Source organism: Syngnathus typhle, linkage group LG3 (genome assembly GCF_033458585.1).
Source record: "Syngnathus typhle isolate RoL2023-S1 ecotype Sweden linkage group LG3, RoL_Styp_1.0, whole genome shotgun sequence".
Classification (NCBI taxonomy): Eukaryota; Metazoa; Chordata; class Actinopteri; order Syngnathiformes; family Syngnathidae; genus Syngnathus; species Syngnathus typhle.
In genome coordinates, this window is record NC_083740.1 from 17,779,302 (window position 1) to 17,795,697 (window position 16,396).

At 41.3% G+C, this 16,396-nt stretch overlaps 2 protein-coding genes across 2 annotated transcripts in view; one reads left to right on the forward strand and one right to left on the reverse strand.

Annotated features, from left to right (window-relative positions):
* LOC133151175 (multidrug and toxin extrusion protein 1-like) overlaps window positions 1-16,396 on the reverse strand; it is a 31,694-nt gene that overhangs the window by 6,935 nt on the left and 8,363 nt on the right. Inside the window, exon 3 of the mRNA XM_061273971.1 lies at window positions 24-92. Within this exon, the coding sequence (XP_061129955.1) occupies window positions 24-92 (69 nt within the window). The remainder of the gene's footprint in view (window positions 1-23; window positions 93-16,396) is intronic.
* On the forward strand, window positions 11,553-15,410 carry LOC133151023 (uncharacterized). Its single transcript, XM_061273745.1, has one exon. The coding sequence runs from the start codon at window positions 11,553-11,555 to the stop codon at window positions 15,348-15,350; it is 3,798 nt and encodes a 1,265-aa protein (XP_061129729.1). The 3' UTR covers window positions 15,351-15,410.

The following is a 16,396-nucleotide window of genomic DNA, read 5'->3' on the forward strand; positions in this document are numbered from 1 at the left end:
GCAACCTTTCTTGAGGGCACTACCTGAGGTATAAGGGTGTCACAAGTCAATGACAAGCCAGTCCCAACGGCAATGCCAGTCGCATTAACCACCTGCAATTAAAGAAGCATTAATAAAGACATGGCGTATTACGATATTTCTTTGACACAGAGGTTTGAGCACAGCATTCAGTCAAACGTCCCTCTCAAATAAGCTAATTTACAATGTTTTTCCATAGTAAATTTCCTGTCACCAAGGCACCATCTCATGGAAAAATAATCAAAACTTCTGGCATTCAAAAAGCACTACCTCTTAATTGTGGGATTCCCAGTGTCACCCTTTGCATTGAAGTACTACACATTAGCTTATATCTTTAATTACAACGGCCAACTATAGAAAAGAGCCTACAATCTGCCAGGCAAAGTTATTTTACTAACTAAATAACTAAGACTAAAATTGATGAAACATTTTGTTTACGGAACAAAAAAATAACAACTTACTTCTTACTACAATAAAAAAAAAACACACACACGCAAAAATGTAACTTCTGCTGTTGCCTTTCAGCAATAAGTTCAGGAATGCTCTGATTCACTTTGGAAATTACCACCCTCACATATTTTTGTATCAGTTAGCTACTTTTTTTTTGCTACTATTTTTGAAAACAATTTAGATACGTCAAAAGGATGGGAGTGTTGTTAACGGAATAAAACAAAAATGGTTTTATAAAAACAAAAAATTAACAACTTACTCTTTACATTTCCCCAAACTAACCAAAACTAATAATAATTATAGTGAGAATGTCCTTTGTTTTTGTCTTTGGCACTGAGTTTCATACAGAAGCCTTTGGGGTTGATTTAAAATGTATTTATTTTGATATTACTCCATGGTCGTTTCAATCAGTTTTACTCATCGATAAATGCATAGCACTTATCCTGCTCATTTGAAAACAGAGGTTATGAAATTAATATTTTTTTATAGTATATTATGTCTGTGTATACTGTATATGTTATACACGCTGTACAAATATTGTAATAAAACAAACACATTAATTTGTTATTGAACAGTTTGTCTATAACTCTCACTGGTGAGATCACTATTTACCCAACAATTAAGTCAGAGAAGCAAAGTTTTACCATCTATTTCAGCTCGTTAAATATGATTTTTCATCGTATCTCTGACTCAAAATGTCACCAGTTTTTGTTGACTAAAACTAGAGGTGGCAAATCCAAATTCAGAATGTCAAAGCCCTGTCACAACTTGGAATTCAACCACAGCTGCTTCTCCTCAACTGGCATTCTACAACAAAAAAAAAACAAAAAACATTATAATGTAACTTCTGCTGTTGCCTTTCAGCAATAAGTTCAGGAATGCTCTGCTTCACTTTGGAAATGACCACCCTCACATATTTTTGTATCAGTCAGCTACCTTTTTGCTACTATGTTTTAAAACAATTTAGATACGTCAAAAGGATGGGAGTGTTGTTTTCTTATTGTCACAAATCATACAAGTGGTGTGGACAAAACAGACTGTGTTTGTTCTTTGACCTCCCCTGAACCCTTGAGGCTGGCTCACAGAACATCTGGGTAGTAAAGAACCACTTCGGAAGAACGTGCAAAATACACACAGAAACAAACACATCTCACTGTTGAGTCAATCTTGTCTTTCCAACAAAATCTAAATTTTGTCTGATAATTCATTATTTTAGATCATGTGGCTATTGCAGACAAATTTGCTTGGTCAATTTGTCTTTGACTTGTTGGGTAAATATATACATTATCTTGCCAATTACATCATTCTAAGATCATTTTATGAACATTTAATACGCTGTTGCTCATAGATTTGGAATACAATGATCTTGTTTTACAGCGGCAAGAAAATGTTATCAACATTTAATACGCCGTTGCTCATAAATTTGGAATACAATGTCTTATTTTACAGTGGCAAGCAAATGTTATGACGTCATTTCATCTATGCCTGATGCATGATGAACTCTGTGCCTTAGGTTAAAAGTGATAAAAGTAATTCATTTTGAGAACTATAATTATGGCCAACAGTCTATTTACCCAATGTTTTCCAGCTTTAAACAAGCCACTTCACAGTTTGAAAACCCTAGCAAACATTTCAAAAGTCCCACAAACTGACACACTTGAGTCATGCTGCACATGCTCAATCACAATGACGGATTCAAATATTTACTGACCACAATTGATGTGTTCCAAATCAGCTCCACATGTGTCCCGGGGGTTTGAAGATATCTTAACAGTTAGCGGGATACCACCACGACTGCAGACAGATAAGGGGAAAGAATGTTTTAACAAACATTTCCAGGAATTATTGAGACAGCATAATATTTTACATTTCGCGACGTCTTCCGATACAAAAGCGCAGACGGTTGAACGCATTAACAAAACACTGTAATCACGAATGTGGCGTTATTTTACAGCAAAGAACACACAACGATACGTAGATGTAATTCAGGATTTTATTACCAGCTACAATGATAGTTTTCATACCAGTATTAGAATGAGACCCAATGCTGTAAACGAGGAAAATCGCAACGTTGTTTTCACCAACCTGTATGACAAAAACCCCTTCCGACGGGGAATCAAGTTCCGGTTCGCTCCAGGCAACACAGTCCGCCTTTCCAAACTAAGGGGGATCTTTGAGAAAGGTTATTTGCAGAGTTTCACGGACGACATATTCAGGATAACACAACGACTCCACCGTGTCCCGCCTGTCCATAATATATCAGACTTGGACGGTGTGCTCATAGAAGGCACTTTTTATGAAGCAGAATTACAAAAAGTAAAAATAAAAAAAAATAAGATTTTCCGGATACAGAAAATTCTTAAATCACGCACTGTGCCAGGCAAGAAGGAGTTACTCGTCCACTGGGTTGGCTGGCCAACCAAATTTGACAGCTGGGTGCCTGCAAATAGCGTTAAAGACATTTAAAAACTGATAGGATGGTCATTCTGTTAAAATCTCAAGATGGGTGATGTACAGAAAAAATTCTACGTAACATTAGCCTCAAATGCTAGCATGCACATCTTTCCTGACAACACGCTTTCAGAATTTAAAGTGGAATTAGCGTAAACATAGATTTAAAAGGATCATGGGAGGTCGGCTTATGTGAGATTTCATACATCAACTCAGTTTTTGACGTTCCTGAGAAAATACGGGATTTCTACCTCAAACAGTCGAAACCTTTTAGTAAAGATGAATCTTTACAAGGTGATTCTGAAATTAGGCATATGCTAAAAAAATCGGGAAGGTGTCCGGAATTTTTATCTCAAACAGCCAAAACCCCTTATCTCACGAGATGAGACTTTACAAGGTTATTCCGAGGTTCAACACACGCCTAAAATTCGAGGAGGGGTTTACAACAATCATGAATAGTTAGCCTCTGAAATTCAAACTCTATTAACTAAAGCCAGTACGAAAAAGATTGGCATTCAGTTTGACCAGCATATACGGAGATATTTGTTTGCAGGCGAAGAAAGTTCAAAAGTTATGTTCAAGAGCCCCCTAGCGTATTGTTGGAATGAATCCGGAACATTGGCTCCAGCTCAAACCGGAAGGCGTCGATGGACAACATCCAGCTGATAAAAAAGCCGGTTTATATTTACTATTTGTTTATACAGATATTGTTCAACACCAGACCGTCGGTGACGCTTACGCGCCGATGCTGCGCCATCTCCCCATCAAGGGGAATTTTGAAGATGTTATAAATAAGACCTTTAATCCTGCGTACTATTTAAACGTGTGCAGATCTCATAGAGACCATTTCAGTTAGTCTTCAAACAGATCAAAACACACCTGTCGGCTTTGAATACGGGAAAAGTATCCTCATTTTGCATTTTAGATTGAGATAATAAAAACCACACACCCCGATTTGTATCGATTTGTCGATTATTACGAAACGCAAGTAGGGGGGTCAATCCAAGGCTTTCAAAGGGCCCCAGTCCAATATGGGCGTGGCCTGGGGTCTGTTTTTGCAAAACTATTCCGCTTTGTGATGCCTATGTTCTGGGCCTTCCACGCAATTCTTCTCGCGAGGAAAAGGAATACTGGTTGTCTTCTCCTCTTCTTTCAGTATATAAAATAATGTCTTATGGTACTTAGACCTGACAATTCAAATCATCATTCAACACATTCAAATCACATTGGGGACATTCCCAAACTTGCCAAATTAAAAAAAATTACGTTTTCACGTTTACAATTTGCGCAAAATCTTGCAAAATTCCCTTTCACTTCTCATTTCTATATTTTTCAACCGATTCAACCCATTCTAACTCATTTACATCCTTCCAGTTTGAAATTCACATCATTCAGCACATTCAAATCATACTGAGGACATTCCCAAAATTGCCAAATTCAAATATCTCACGTTTCAACATATAAAATTTGCGCAAAATCTTACAAAATTTCATATTTCACTTCTAGTTTCTACATTTTTCAACCGATTCAACCCGTTCCAACTTTACACATCATTCTGCAGCATTCCCCAAGTATTTATTTAACTTCTTTGCCTTCACATGCAATTTCTCCAGGAATTGCATTTTATAGTTATCATCATTATCATTATTATCTGCCAGAAAGAATTCTTGGCATCCAAAAACAGAGAATACTGTTGCTCTCAACATCTGTGCTGCAACTTCTTCCACGCTGCGCATTGGGTGGTGGAGCATCTTCAACACCGTGTTGAAGACGGCGCTTCTGTGAGTCTTTAGTGATATCACATTGCATTTTGCACCCGTGTCTACTTTCATTTCAACGTGTTTGTCGTTTATGTCCATAGTGACAAATCCCTCATCTTTCTCAGCACTTTCAGAATTGACACAGCCTGATTTTGTTCTTGTCCTTGTGTGTCGCTACCATGGATGAGACCCAGTCGGTTGGCACTGTGACTGGTATTATGACGTCAATGCACTGCATGAGCTCATGTTCGCCCCTTACTCTCTCGCACATTGCAATAGGGACGCGGCGGGCAGGGCGGACCACAGGCTACACATTGGGATCCAGCTTCATGGAGTACGTGACAGGAAGTTCTCCCTGCTCATTGCTGAGAAGGTCCTTGTACTGAGCTAGTACTTGTAAGCTGAAGTCAGTGTTGCTTTCCATGGTGACCTGGTGGACACCAAGGCTACATTTGATGTCTGGTGCCTCCACAAAAGATGAGGTTGACTGTTTTCCCTTGCTTGATTAGTTGTCATCCATTTGTCACTCTTCTGTGATTCTTCAGTGGTATCAGATTGCATTTTGCCCCTGTATCAACTTTCCTTTCCTTTCAATGAGTTTGATCCTCAAATTTCTAATAAACTATTCGATTGTCTCATCTTGCTTCTGGTTTCTTCTGAAACCTGTGTTTGTCATCATCCTGTTATTTTGTGGGTTGCCGATTTCAACAAACTTTATTTTAAGACACACCGGATCCTCTCTGGACTCAGCGTTAGTGACAATCCTGAACCATTCTTCACTGTCAGAAACCCACACCTTTGGGGCATAGACAAAAGAACGCTCCCGCTCGATGGCCACTGTTTCAGCGATGTTGAGGAGGATGTAAGCTTGGTCTTGGCTGTGCCGCGGCAATAAAGACATCATATTTCCTTTCAAAAACACGCCAATTTTCGGTGATGTTCTTGTTGAAAATGAGGGGGTCAGGCCTGCAAAATACCTCCGCCATTACAGGGAAGAAGAGCAGCTTGTTGGCGTTATGGTAGCCAACGCGAACAAAACGGAACGTAATAAACAAGCACTACACGTGCACGGTAAAGAAAAGACAAAATCTCGCCGGAGAGAAGGCTCATCTTATTCCTGACACCATGTAATAGTTTGCTCTCGAGTGCGTCAATGATCACACCAGGGTTGACGTTACTGTAGTTTATTTCAACTGAACATCATGGCTAGCGCCAAATACATATAAAACAGTGGAACCAGGGAGATGAGAGTTTCGATTTGCCCACGTCACGCCTGCGATAAACAATGTATATAATAATCATTCAATGATGATGATCTATATCGTTGATAAGGTCATTCGATTTACCTAGGGACATAGTTTCCATATTCCCACAGCAAAATATTCATATTTTCACCCCAGCATAATTCACATTCTGACAGAATCCAACTGAATTCCCCACTCATGCGAGTTTGGGACGTGTTTTTATGATGTCTTTATTTTTTTCTAAATTTCTATCTAGATGAATTACATCAGAAAAAGCTAAAATGAAGGAACAAAACTGTCATAAAATTTCGCCAATAACGTTAAGACTAAAAGAACTTAGGACATTGTAAACGCTTCAAAAAGAAGACAAAAAGGCTGGTAAAATTTCCATTGTTAAAATGGAGTGGCCTGTGACAGAGTTGCCTGTGTGGCTCTTTACAGACAAGAGCAAAGAGAAGCATTTCTATTCTAGATGAGCATAGGGAACGACTGTCTGCCATAAAAGCAATCCCTGCGGTACAGCCGCGGTTAGCCTGTTCCTTTTTTGGCTATCAAAGATTTCCACACAATTGCTAGAAATAGTAGGTGTCCCTAATGAGCATACGAAGTCTCAAGACATGAATCACAACTTCTTCATTCATTTTTCTGAAATGGTTCATGGCTTAAGCTTCATTTTGCCATCATTAGATTGGAATGCTTTATTGTGTTAAGAAGTTTATGGACCCTGACACAAAGTAAGGGCACCAGCACAAACACACCCAAGCAATTATGGAGACAAATTGACTCTGCAACATAACTCACACGACACAAACAGCCAGCCTGAATGCACAGAGTCCTTTCTAAATAGGAGGTTCAATCAGTGCACCTGGTGGCACATCTGAAACCAATCACTGATGAAGCCACTCCCCCTGCACTGATGGGTCGGCTGGGTACGAGGGGCACTAATCAGGGATCACAACCAATCAGATCATATATGTCCTCAAAATATTCTAAGAGGATACATTTACAATAGTTTTACAATTTGGAGGATAGATTTACAAAATATTATACTGAAACATATTTTTGTGCAACAAGCAGCGGCTGCCAAAGCAGTACGACTTTGTGCAAACAAACAAACCTTTTGGCAAACAACCCAAAACCGTAGGATACAAACAATTCCATTAAAAAGTTCGTTTCAACATGGAAATTAAAGTGCAAACATTGTTTGCTAAATAGGTAAGAAATCTGCAGATAAAACAGCATCCAAAACACCTCAGTGGGAAAGATTTGCATGTTCACTGGCAGCTAGTGTCTTAAATAAGACACACTGGCCTCGTAGAACTCAATGCTGGCATGATGAACGCCAACGCTTATGTCCACGCATCTTAAAAGACACGATTTTCAAATTTCCCAATTTTCAACCCCTGTTCTATAACTTTAAATAAAAAAAAAAAAAGGAACAATACCACCTAAAACGTTAGCAAAAAAGCAGTGAAAATGAGCTAAATGACTTCAAATTGGGTAGCACATTGGTCGACTGGTTAGCCCAGGGTTCGGCAACCTGCGGCTCCGGAGACGCGTGCGGCTCTTTAGCACACACCTTGCGGCTCCCTGGAGCTCTTGCAAAAATGTGTGAAAATGGAAAAATGTGTTTGTTTTTTTTAAATATGGTTTTTAGATGGTAATCATGACACAAACATTCTTATGCTGTAGAAAATGTATGTCGTTGTAAATACCGTAATTTTCGGACTATAAATCGCGTTTATTTTCAGAGTTTGGGAGGGGGGGGGGGGGCGACTTATACTCAGGAGCGACATGTGTTTTTTTTCACAAATTTTTATTAATTATTATTATTATTTCATTAACACATCACTTACTTACAAGTATAGTTGACCACTTCACATTTTTAGTATAGTTGATTACTTCACATGCTTTGATATCTTTATCTTGAACATATTCAAAACATGAAAAATAGAGAGAAAAAATCAAATAAAGTAATTAACACTTTAAAGCGCCATATCCTCTGGACATGTCTTCTGTCACCAGGATGACATAAAGGACGAGACATTTGATCGATGGATTTAATGATTTGGAGTGACACAAATGGTTTGATAATATTGTTGTTTATGTGATAGTTACTTAAAATATAGTTTATATATCGTTGTATGGGCCTGTGGAATAATTTGAACTGCGGCGCGGCACACGGCATTGTTGACAAAGGACGATCGATGGATTTAATGAATTGGAGTGACACAGATGGTTTTATAAACGTGTTATTAATAGTTTTTTTTAAATAACTGAATGTTACGTCAGGCCCGTTCTCAGCTCCTTGTTTGTGTTTGTCACGTTAGCATACCGTATCATTTAGCCTGTTGTTGCTCGTTCATGTCTGTTCTTGGTGTTGGATTTTGTCGAATAAATTGCCCCCCAAAATGCGACTTGTACTCCGGAGCGACTTATATATGTTTTTTTTTTACATTTTTGGGCATTTTAGGGCTGGTGCGACTTATACTCCGGAGCGACTTATAGTCCGAAAACTACGGTATATTAAAAATACCGAATTTCAGAATGGAGCAAAATTGCATCATAGCAAGCGACACAGCACAGGCGAGTTGTAAACAAACAGGTGTGTGAGTGACGGGCCATGGATTCAAAAGACAGAACGAGGAAGATTGCTGATAAGAACAGAGGCTTTAAGAAATAATGGACTCAACTATAAACCGCACCGGACTATAAGCCGCACCAGCTAAAATTGGGGGATATTTAAGTTTTTTTCTTATATAAGCCGCACCGGACTATAAGCCGCACGTGCACACACGCTTTTTTTACAAAGAAAGACCGTTCACAGAAAGCATTTTTAAAGTTTTAATAACATACTTTAACATGTCTTTCTAAACATTGCCTGTGACGAAGGGTTTAGAGCCCTTGGACGCAGGTCACCTAGCGTGCATTCCTACTAAAGCTCATAATAGTCACAAGCAACACAGCCAGAATAAGCAGCAGCCATAGTAGTGTTTCAAAATAGTATTTTTGTTGTTGTTTTTTTCTTCAAGATACCGCAGTGTATAAAAGTGATCAAGTCATCACAAAAATCACGAAGAAAAATCCTTATATAAGCCGCACCTGACTATAAACCGCAGGGTTCAAAATTTTGGAAAAAAGGCGCGGCTTATAGTCCGGAACTTACGGTGTGTTGCCTTTAAGGCTGTATAAATAATTTTATATGGTTACAATGTTGTAAAAATGTTTTAATAAATTAAGTAATCCTTTCGATCTTGTAATAATAGATAATTCATAGTTTAAATTGAAAAATATTGTCGTGAAGCGCTACTTCCGGTTTCGCCGCGCTACTTCCGGTTTCGCTGAGCCGTCTACAGGATGTTATGAAGTAGCCATGTTGTGGAATGCGGTCAGACTTACATCTGTTGCCATCTGCTGTGATTCATTAACGAGGCAATGCCGTAAGTCGTGTGTCGTTTTAATCTTAATGTTTACGCTGATATTTTGCTATTATTTTGTTAACTTTATTGGATGTGCGCACTTTATTTTCATGTTCACATCATTCATGTTCAATTGAAATTCACTCAATGTCATGTTCTCACCAGCCATTGTCGCTGACACTATGTAACCTCTGTTGCAGTTTTCACCGCTCAGTAAAGAAAATTACAAGCTAGTACAGTCTCCTGGGTTCTTTGCTGGTGGTTTAGCTACGCATTTCCTCAAGACGCTACAGTGAAAAGGCAGCATCTGATGTGTCATCGTGGTCAAAATGGCAGCAAGAAATAAATCTGCGACAAGTCAAACCGGCAGCACATGCTCATCCGTAGGAAGCGCTGCTCGTGCCCGAGCTAAAGCAGAAGCAGCAAAGGTGAGAGCGTCGTTTGCAAATAAAGAAGCAGAGCTAAAAGTGGAAAAGGCTGAAAGTGAACTACAAAAAATGAAAATTGACACAGCGCTAGAAGTGTTAGCATGGCAAAGAGAAGCTCATGCTGCAGAAGCAGAGGCTGAAGTGCTAGAAAATGCAGAGGCAATACAAGATGAACATGAGAGCAGAAATTCTTTATTGGACAGTGTAAAAAGAGAAAGAACAAATTACTATGTGCAATCACAAAGCAAAATTCGACCTCCAATCGTACAAGTATCAGCTACACCAACGCAACACAAGGCCTCAGATAACTCATTAGTAACATGGGATCCATCTGAGGAAGATGCTTTTGAGCCACCACCTGTCAGCATTAGGCCAAAGTCCACGTTCAAGAAGACAGCTTTGCCAATTCAAACCAAACTTGGGACAAAACCAAAAGTAGAACAAGCAAAGAACTCTCTTAGTCCACACGCATCCCCATTCATGCCTCATTACAATAATGCAGCGAGCTTACCTCACCCAGCTGAGCCGTTTGCCCAATATATGGCACGTCGAGACCTGATCACATCTGGCCTCTATCAATATGACGATAGGCCAGAGAACTTCAGAGCATGGTACTCTTCATTCAGTGGTGCTATAGCTGAAGTCCACCTGACACCGACTCAAGAGTTAGATCTCATGACCAAATGGCTGGGAAAGGAATCTAGTAGTCAGGTGAAGCGCATACGCTCAGTACACGTCAACAACCCCAGTGCAGCCCTAAAGAGAGCATGGGAGAGGCTTTGTGAGTGTTATGCAGCCCCCGAAATGATCGAAAAGTCACTCTTTCAGCGATTGGATAGCTTTCCAAGATTAACAACAAAGGACAATGTCAAACTGCGCGAACTAGGGGATCTCCTCCAAGAGATTCAAGGAGCCAAGGAAGACGGCTATCTTCCTGGTTTGTCGTATCTGGACACTTCACGAGGAATAGGTCCAATAGTCGACAAGCTCCCGTACCCACTCCAAGATAGGTGGATGACTCACGGTTCTAACTACAAAGAAGATCATAATGGTTGTTTCCCACCCTTTCATTACTTTTGTGCTTTTATCTGCAAAGAGGCAAAGAAACGCAATGACCCAAGTTTCACCCAACAAAATAGTCAAACGTACATTAAACAAGAAAGATCCAACCCTAAGAGCTTTAACTCACCCAGACCTATCGCTGTGCACAAAACAAACATTACAACTACAAACAACGACATAAACAACAACTGCCCACTGCACAGTAAGCCACATCCACTAAAGAAATGCAGGACATTCAGGTACAAACCATTGGAGGAAAGAAAGGCCTTCCTCAAAGAGAGAGGAATATGTTTTAAATGCTGCTCTTCAGACACTCATCTCGCTAAGGACTGTAAATCTACAGTAAAGTGCACTGAATGTGACAGCACACGCCACGACACCGTCATGCATCCAGGTCCTCCACCTCAAAACAAGGCTCCTTCACCTGCTCAAGAGGACGGCGGGGAGGGAGAAAAACAACCCGACAATGTCGATGTAACATCAAGCTGTACCGAGGTGTGTGCCCAAGGTCAATGGGGTCGCTCATGTTCGAAAATATGTCTCGCCAGGGTGTATCCAAAGGGTGAAAAAGACAGTGCAGTTAAAGCTTACGTAATCCTGGACGACCAGAGCAATCGTTCCTTAGCTAGGCCTGAGTTCTTTGAACTTTTTAATATTAAAACTAAGCCTTTCTGCTACAACTTAAGAACATGCTCCGGCCTTGTTGAAACACAGGGCAAGATGGCTGAAGGTTTCCTGATCGAGTCGCTTGATGAATCAGTCATCATCCCACTACCTCCTCTTATTGAATGTCCAGACATTCCCAACAATAGGAGTGAAATCCCAACTCCAAGCGCTGTGCTGCACCAGCCTCATCTTCGTCTCATAGCCAAATGCATTCCTGAGTTAGATCCTCAGGCTGAAATTCTCCTGTTGCTAGGTCGAGACATCTTACGTGCACACAAGGTTAGAGAGCAACTCAATGGGCCTCATCATTCTCCGTTTGCCCAACGGCTAGATTTAGGGTGGGTCGTAGTTGGAGAGGTGTGCCGGGGCAAGGTTCATAAACACACGGTCAACACGTTCAAGACGACGATTCTCGAAAATGGCCGTCCAACAGTTTTCGGACTCTGTGACAACTTTCTGCAACTCACAGCAATGCCACGCACTAAAAGACAGGATAAGGCACCTGAACAAACTCTCGGAAAAACAGTATTCAATCGCACAGAAAACGACAACAAACCAGCTCCATCTATCGAGGACATTCTCTTCTTGGAGATTATGGACAAAGGAATGTATAGAGATGACAAGAATAATTGGGTAGCACCCCTTCCCTTCAAAGAACCTCGCCAACAGATGCCAAACAACAGGGAGCTTGCAGTCAGTCGGTTTTTGTCTCTCAAAAGAAACTTACAGAGAAAACCTCAAATGCAAGAGCAATACGTCGAGTTCATGCAAGGCATTTTCTCCAATGGTCATGCTGAAGTGGCTCCTCCACTGAAACAAGGTGAAGAGTGCTGGTATCTTCCAACTTTCGGGGTTTATCACCCACAAAAGCCCAATAAGATCAGAGTTGTTTTTGATTGCAGTGCCCAGTATTCCGGCGTCTCCCTCAACAGCGTCCTTCTCTCCGGGCCTGATTTGAACAACAGTTTGCTTGGGGTCCTCCTACGATTTCGGAAAGAGGCAGTTGCCATTATGGCAGACATACAGCAAATGTTTCATTGTTTCCTGGTGCGTGATGACCACCGGAACTATCTCCGTTTTCTGCGGCATAAGGACAATGATGTAAATAAGGAGGTCATCGAATATCGAATGAAGGTCCATGTATTTGGAAACTCGCCATCACCTGCAGTAGCCGTTTATGGATTGCGCAAAGCCATCCAGGAAGGGGCAAAGGACTATGGCACCGACACAGTCGAGTTTGTGGAAAGGCATTTTTACGTTGACGATGGCTTGATCTCTGTGCCTTCTCCAGCCGAAGCAATTGACTTGCTCCAAAGAACAAAAGCCGCTCTTGCTGAGTCCAATCTTCGTCTGCACAAGTTTGTCTCTAATTCTCGAGCAGTCACAGAAGCCTTTTGTCCTGACGATTGTGCAACAATCATTAAAGGCCTAGATCTGGAAGGTGAAGAAACTCAGTCACAACGAAGCCTAGGTCTCATTTGGGAAATAATGACAGACACTTTCACCTTCTCAGTGGCCACTGCAATTAAACCATTCACTCGCCGAGGTGTTTTGTCCTCTGTTAACAGCATCTTTGACCCTCTGGGTCTGTTGGCACCTGTCACTATCCAAGGAAGAGCGCTACTCCGTGAACTATCATCAGAGTGTTCAGAATGGGATGCACCTCTTCCGGAGAACAAGCAAAACAAATGGGAAAGTTGGAGAGATTCCCTAAAAGATCTTAAAGAGCTTCACGTCCCAAGAACCTACACATCAACTTCTCTCAGGCAAGCAGAACGCAACGAACTGTATTTATTTTCAGATGCTTCAACCAAAGCAATCGGTGCTGTAGCCTACCTGAAAGCAGTCCAACAAGATGACAAGGTTGAGGTAGGATTCATTATGGGCAAGGCAAGACTTGCTCCTCAATCAGAACCCACTATACCAAGGCTTGAACTGTGCGCCGCCGTCTTGGCAGTCGAGATGGCCGATCTAATTCAGGAGGAGTTAGACCAACAGCTGGATGGAGTTCATTTTTACACAGACAGTAAAGTAGTTCTCGGCTACATCTGCAACGAGTCAAAAAGATTCTCCACATATGTCCACAACAGAGTGCAGCGTATTCGTCAGTCCTCCAAACCAGAACAGTGGCATTATGTGCGCACAGAGGAAAACCCTGCAGATCATGCTTCACGATCACTCACACCATCTCAACTGGCAAAAACAATATGGTTCACCGGACCATCCTTCATCTATCGTTCATCTGCAGAAACAAACCAAGCAAGTGGGAAGTTTGAGTTAATTGATCCAGAAAAAGATTGCGAATTAAGGCTACAAGTTAAAACACTGGCGACTAACCTTCAAGTACTCACATGTAAAGGCTTCCAACGCTTCTCTACCTTCAAGTCATTGGTCAGAGCGATAGCTTTCCTCATTCACATCGCAAAATCATTCAATGGCAGTAATCCAAACAGAAAATGCAAAGGATGGCACAAATGTCACTTACCTCAAACACTGGACGAAATGACTCGCGCTAAACACATCATTCTCAAGGAGACACAACGAGCAACGTTTGGAAAAGAACTGTTGGCTCTTCAAGCTGGAAAACCAATTCCCACACAAAGCCCTCTACAAAAACTCAGCCCAATCCTGGATGATGGCCTTATAGTTGTCGGAGGCCGAATCAAGCACTCTGATTTTGAGAACTTTGAAAAGAACCCAATAATCATTCCCAAGGACTCTCACATTTCTCTCCTGCTCACTCGTCACCACCATGAGCAAGTAAAACACCAGGGTCGCCACCTGACAGAAGGCGCAATAAGGGCTGCTGGGCTTTGGCTTATAGGTGGCAAAAGACTTGTCAACTCTGTGATCCACAAATGCATTATTTGCCGCAAACTACGTGGAAAACAGGAAGAACAACGCATGGCAGATCTGCCGTCTGAACGCCTGAAAATGTGTCCTCCTTTTACTTATGTGGGCCTTGATGTTTTCGGGCCATGGACAATAACTACCAGGCGTACTAGAGGTGGACAAGCCCAAAACAAGCGCTGGGCCATCATGTTTAGCTGCATGAGTTCGAGAGCTGTACATATTGAGGTGATCGAATCCCTGGACACATCCAGCTGTGTAAACGCCCTGAGACGCTTCTTTGCTCTGAGGGGTCCCGCCAAAAGTCTTTTATCTGATCGAGGTACAAACTTCATTGGGGCATCCAAGGAGCTAGGAATGGACAGTACGGTGCAACAGTATCTATGTGACCAAGGGTGCATCTGGGAATTCAATCCACCTCATGCCTCCCACATGGGAGGCGCCTGGGAGCGCATGATTGGTGTGGCTCGAAGAATTCTGGACTCCATGCTGCTTCAAAACAAGGTTGAACTAACTCACGAAGTGTTGTGCACTCTCATGGCGGAAGTTACAGCCATCATAAATGCAAGGCCACTTCTCCCAGTTTCTTCGGATCCAGACAATCCATTCATTCTGTCTCCGTCAATGCTCCTCACACAGAGATCGTGCCTTCTACCACCTCCTGGAGAATTCTTGGAGAAGGACTTGTACACTAAGCAATGGAGGCAAGTTCAGGCTCTTGCCAACCAGTTTTGGACGCGTTGGAGGAGGGAGTACCTGCCCTTACTACAAAAGAGACAGAAATGGACTCAATCTAGAAGAAATCTGCAAGTCGGTGACCTTGTTTTGCTCAAAGACAAGCAGGTCACACGCAACAGCTGGCCTATGGCCCGGGTCACTGCAACATTCCATGGAAAGGACAATTGTGTAAGAAGGGTCGAAGTTGAAGTCAGTGACCAAGGCAACATTAAGACATTTATGCGACCAGTGACGGAAATCATCCTCCTCCTCCCCAAGGACTGATTCTTTCAAGGCTTAGTTAAGCTTATAGTGCCCCCTACGGGCCAGGCAGGGAGTGTGTTGCCTTTAAGGCTGTATAAATAATTTCATATGGTTACAATGTTGTAAAAATGTTGTCGTGAAGCGCTACTTCCGGTTTCGCTGAGCCGTCTACAGGATGTTATGAAGTAGCCATGTTGTGGAATGCGGTCAGACTTACATCTGTTGCCATCTGCTGTGAGTCATTAACGAGGCAATGCCGTAAGTCGTGTGTCGTTTTAATCTTAATGTTTACGCTGATATTTTGCTATTATTTTGTTAACTTTATTGGATGAGCGCACTTTATTTTCATGTTCTCACCAGCCATTCGCTGACACTATGTAACGTCTGTTGCAGTTTTCACCGCTCAGTAAAGAAAATTACAAGCTAGTACAGTCTCCTGGGTTCTTTGCTGGTGGTTTAGCTACGCGTTTCCTCAAGACGCTACAGTATCAGTTCCATCAGTTTTGTTCACCCAATTTGTTTATGTACATTATCTTTGTCTCCCCTTCAAGTCACCTTACTGTTCAAATCAGTCGCCCTTTTGAATGGACCTGTAATCTTCCCAAAATGATTTAACTATTCAACTCTTTTTAACATTTGTTATGCAAATTAACCCTCTTAAAATGTGTTCTTAAATACTTTCCCTTTAATAGCAGCTTTAATGCATTCATTTGTTAAGAAATTTTCCCTATTCCTTGTTTCTGGTCCAGTTTCCTATTTTATTTAGTTACCTTCCAAACATTTGTCTATTGCGCTGCAGTCTAATCCCTATTAGCTGTATGATTTGTCATCATTCGTGCTTTTCCGTTGACACTTTAACCGTTACTGTCGCTAGATTGTTACCACGCTTTGCATCCATTGCAGATTGTTGTCTCCCATTAACTCCTTTCCTTTCGAGATGCTTCTTCTGCTCCTTCCATCACTGCCTGTTGAATTCTGGCACGTCCTGTTAAAGCCTCAAAAATAATTGAATCCGAAAAAACATTGAATGTCACAAATAGCTTTTATATCTACTTACTCATTTAAAT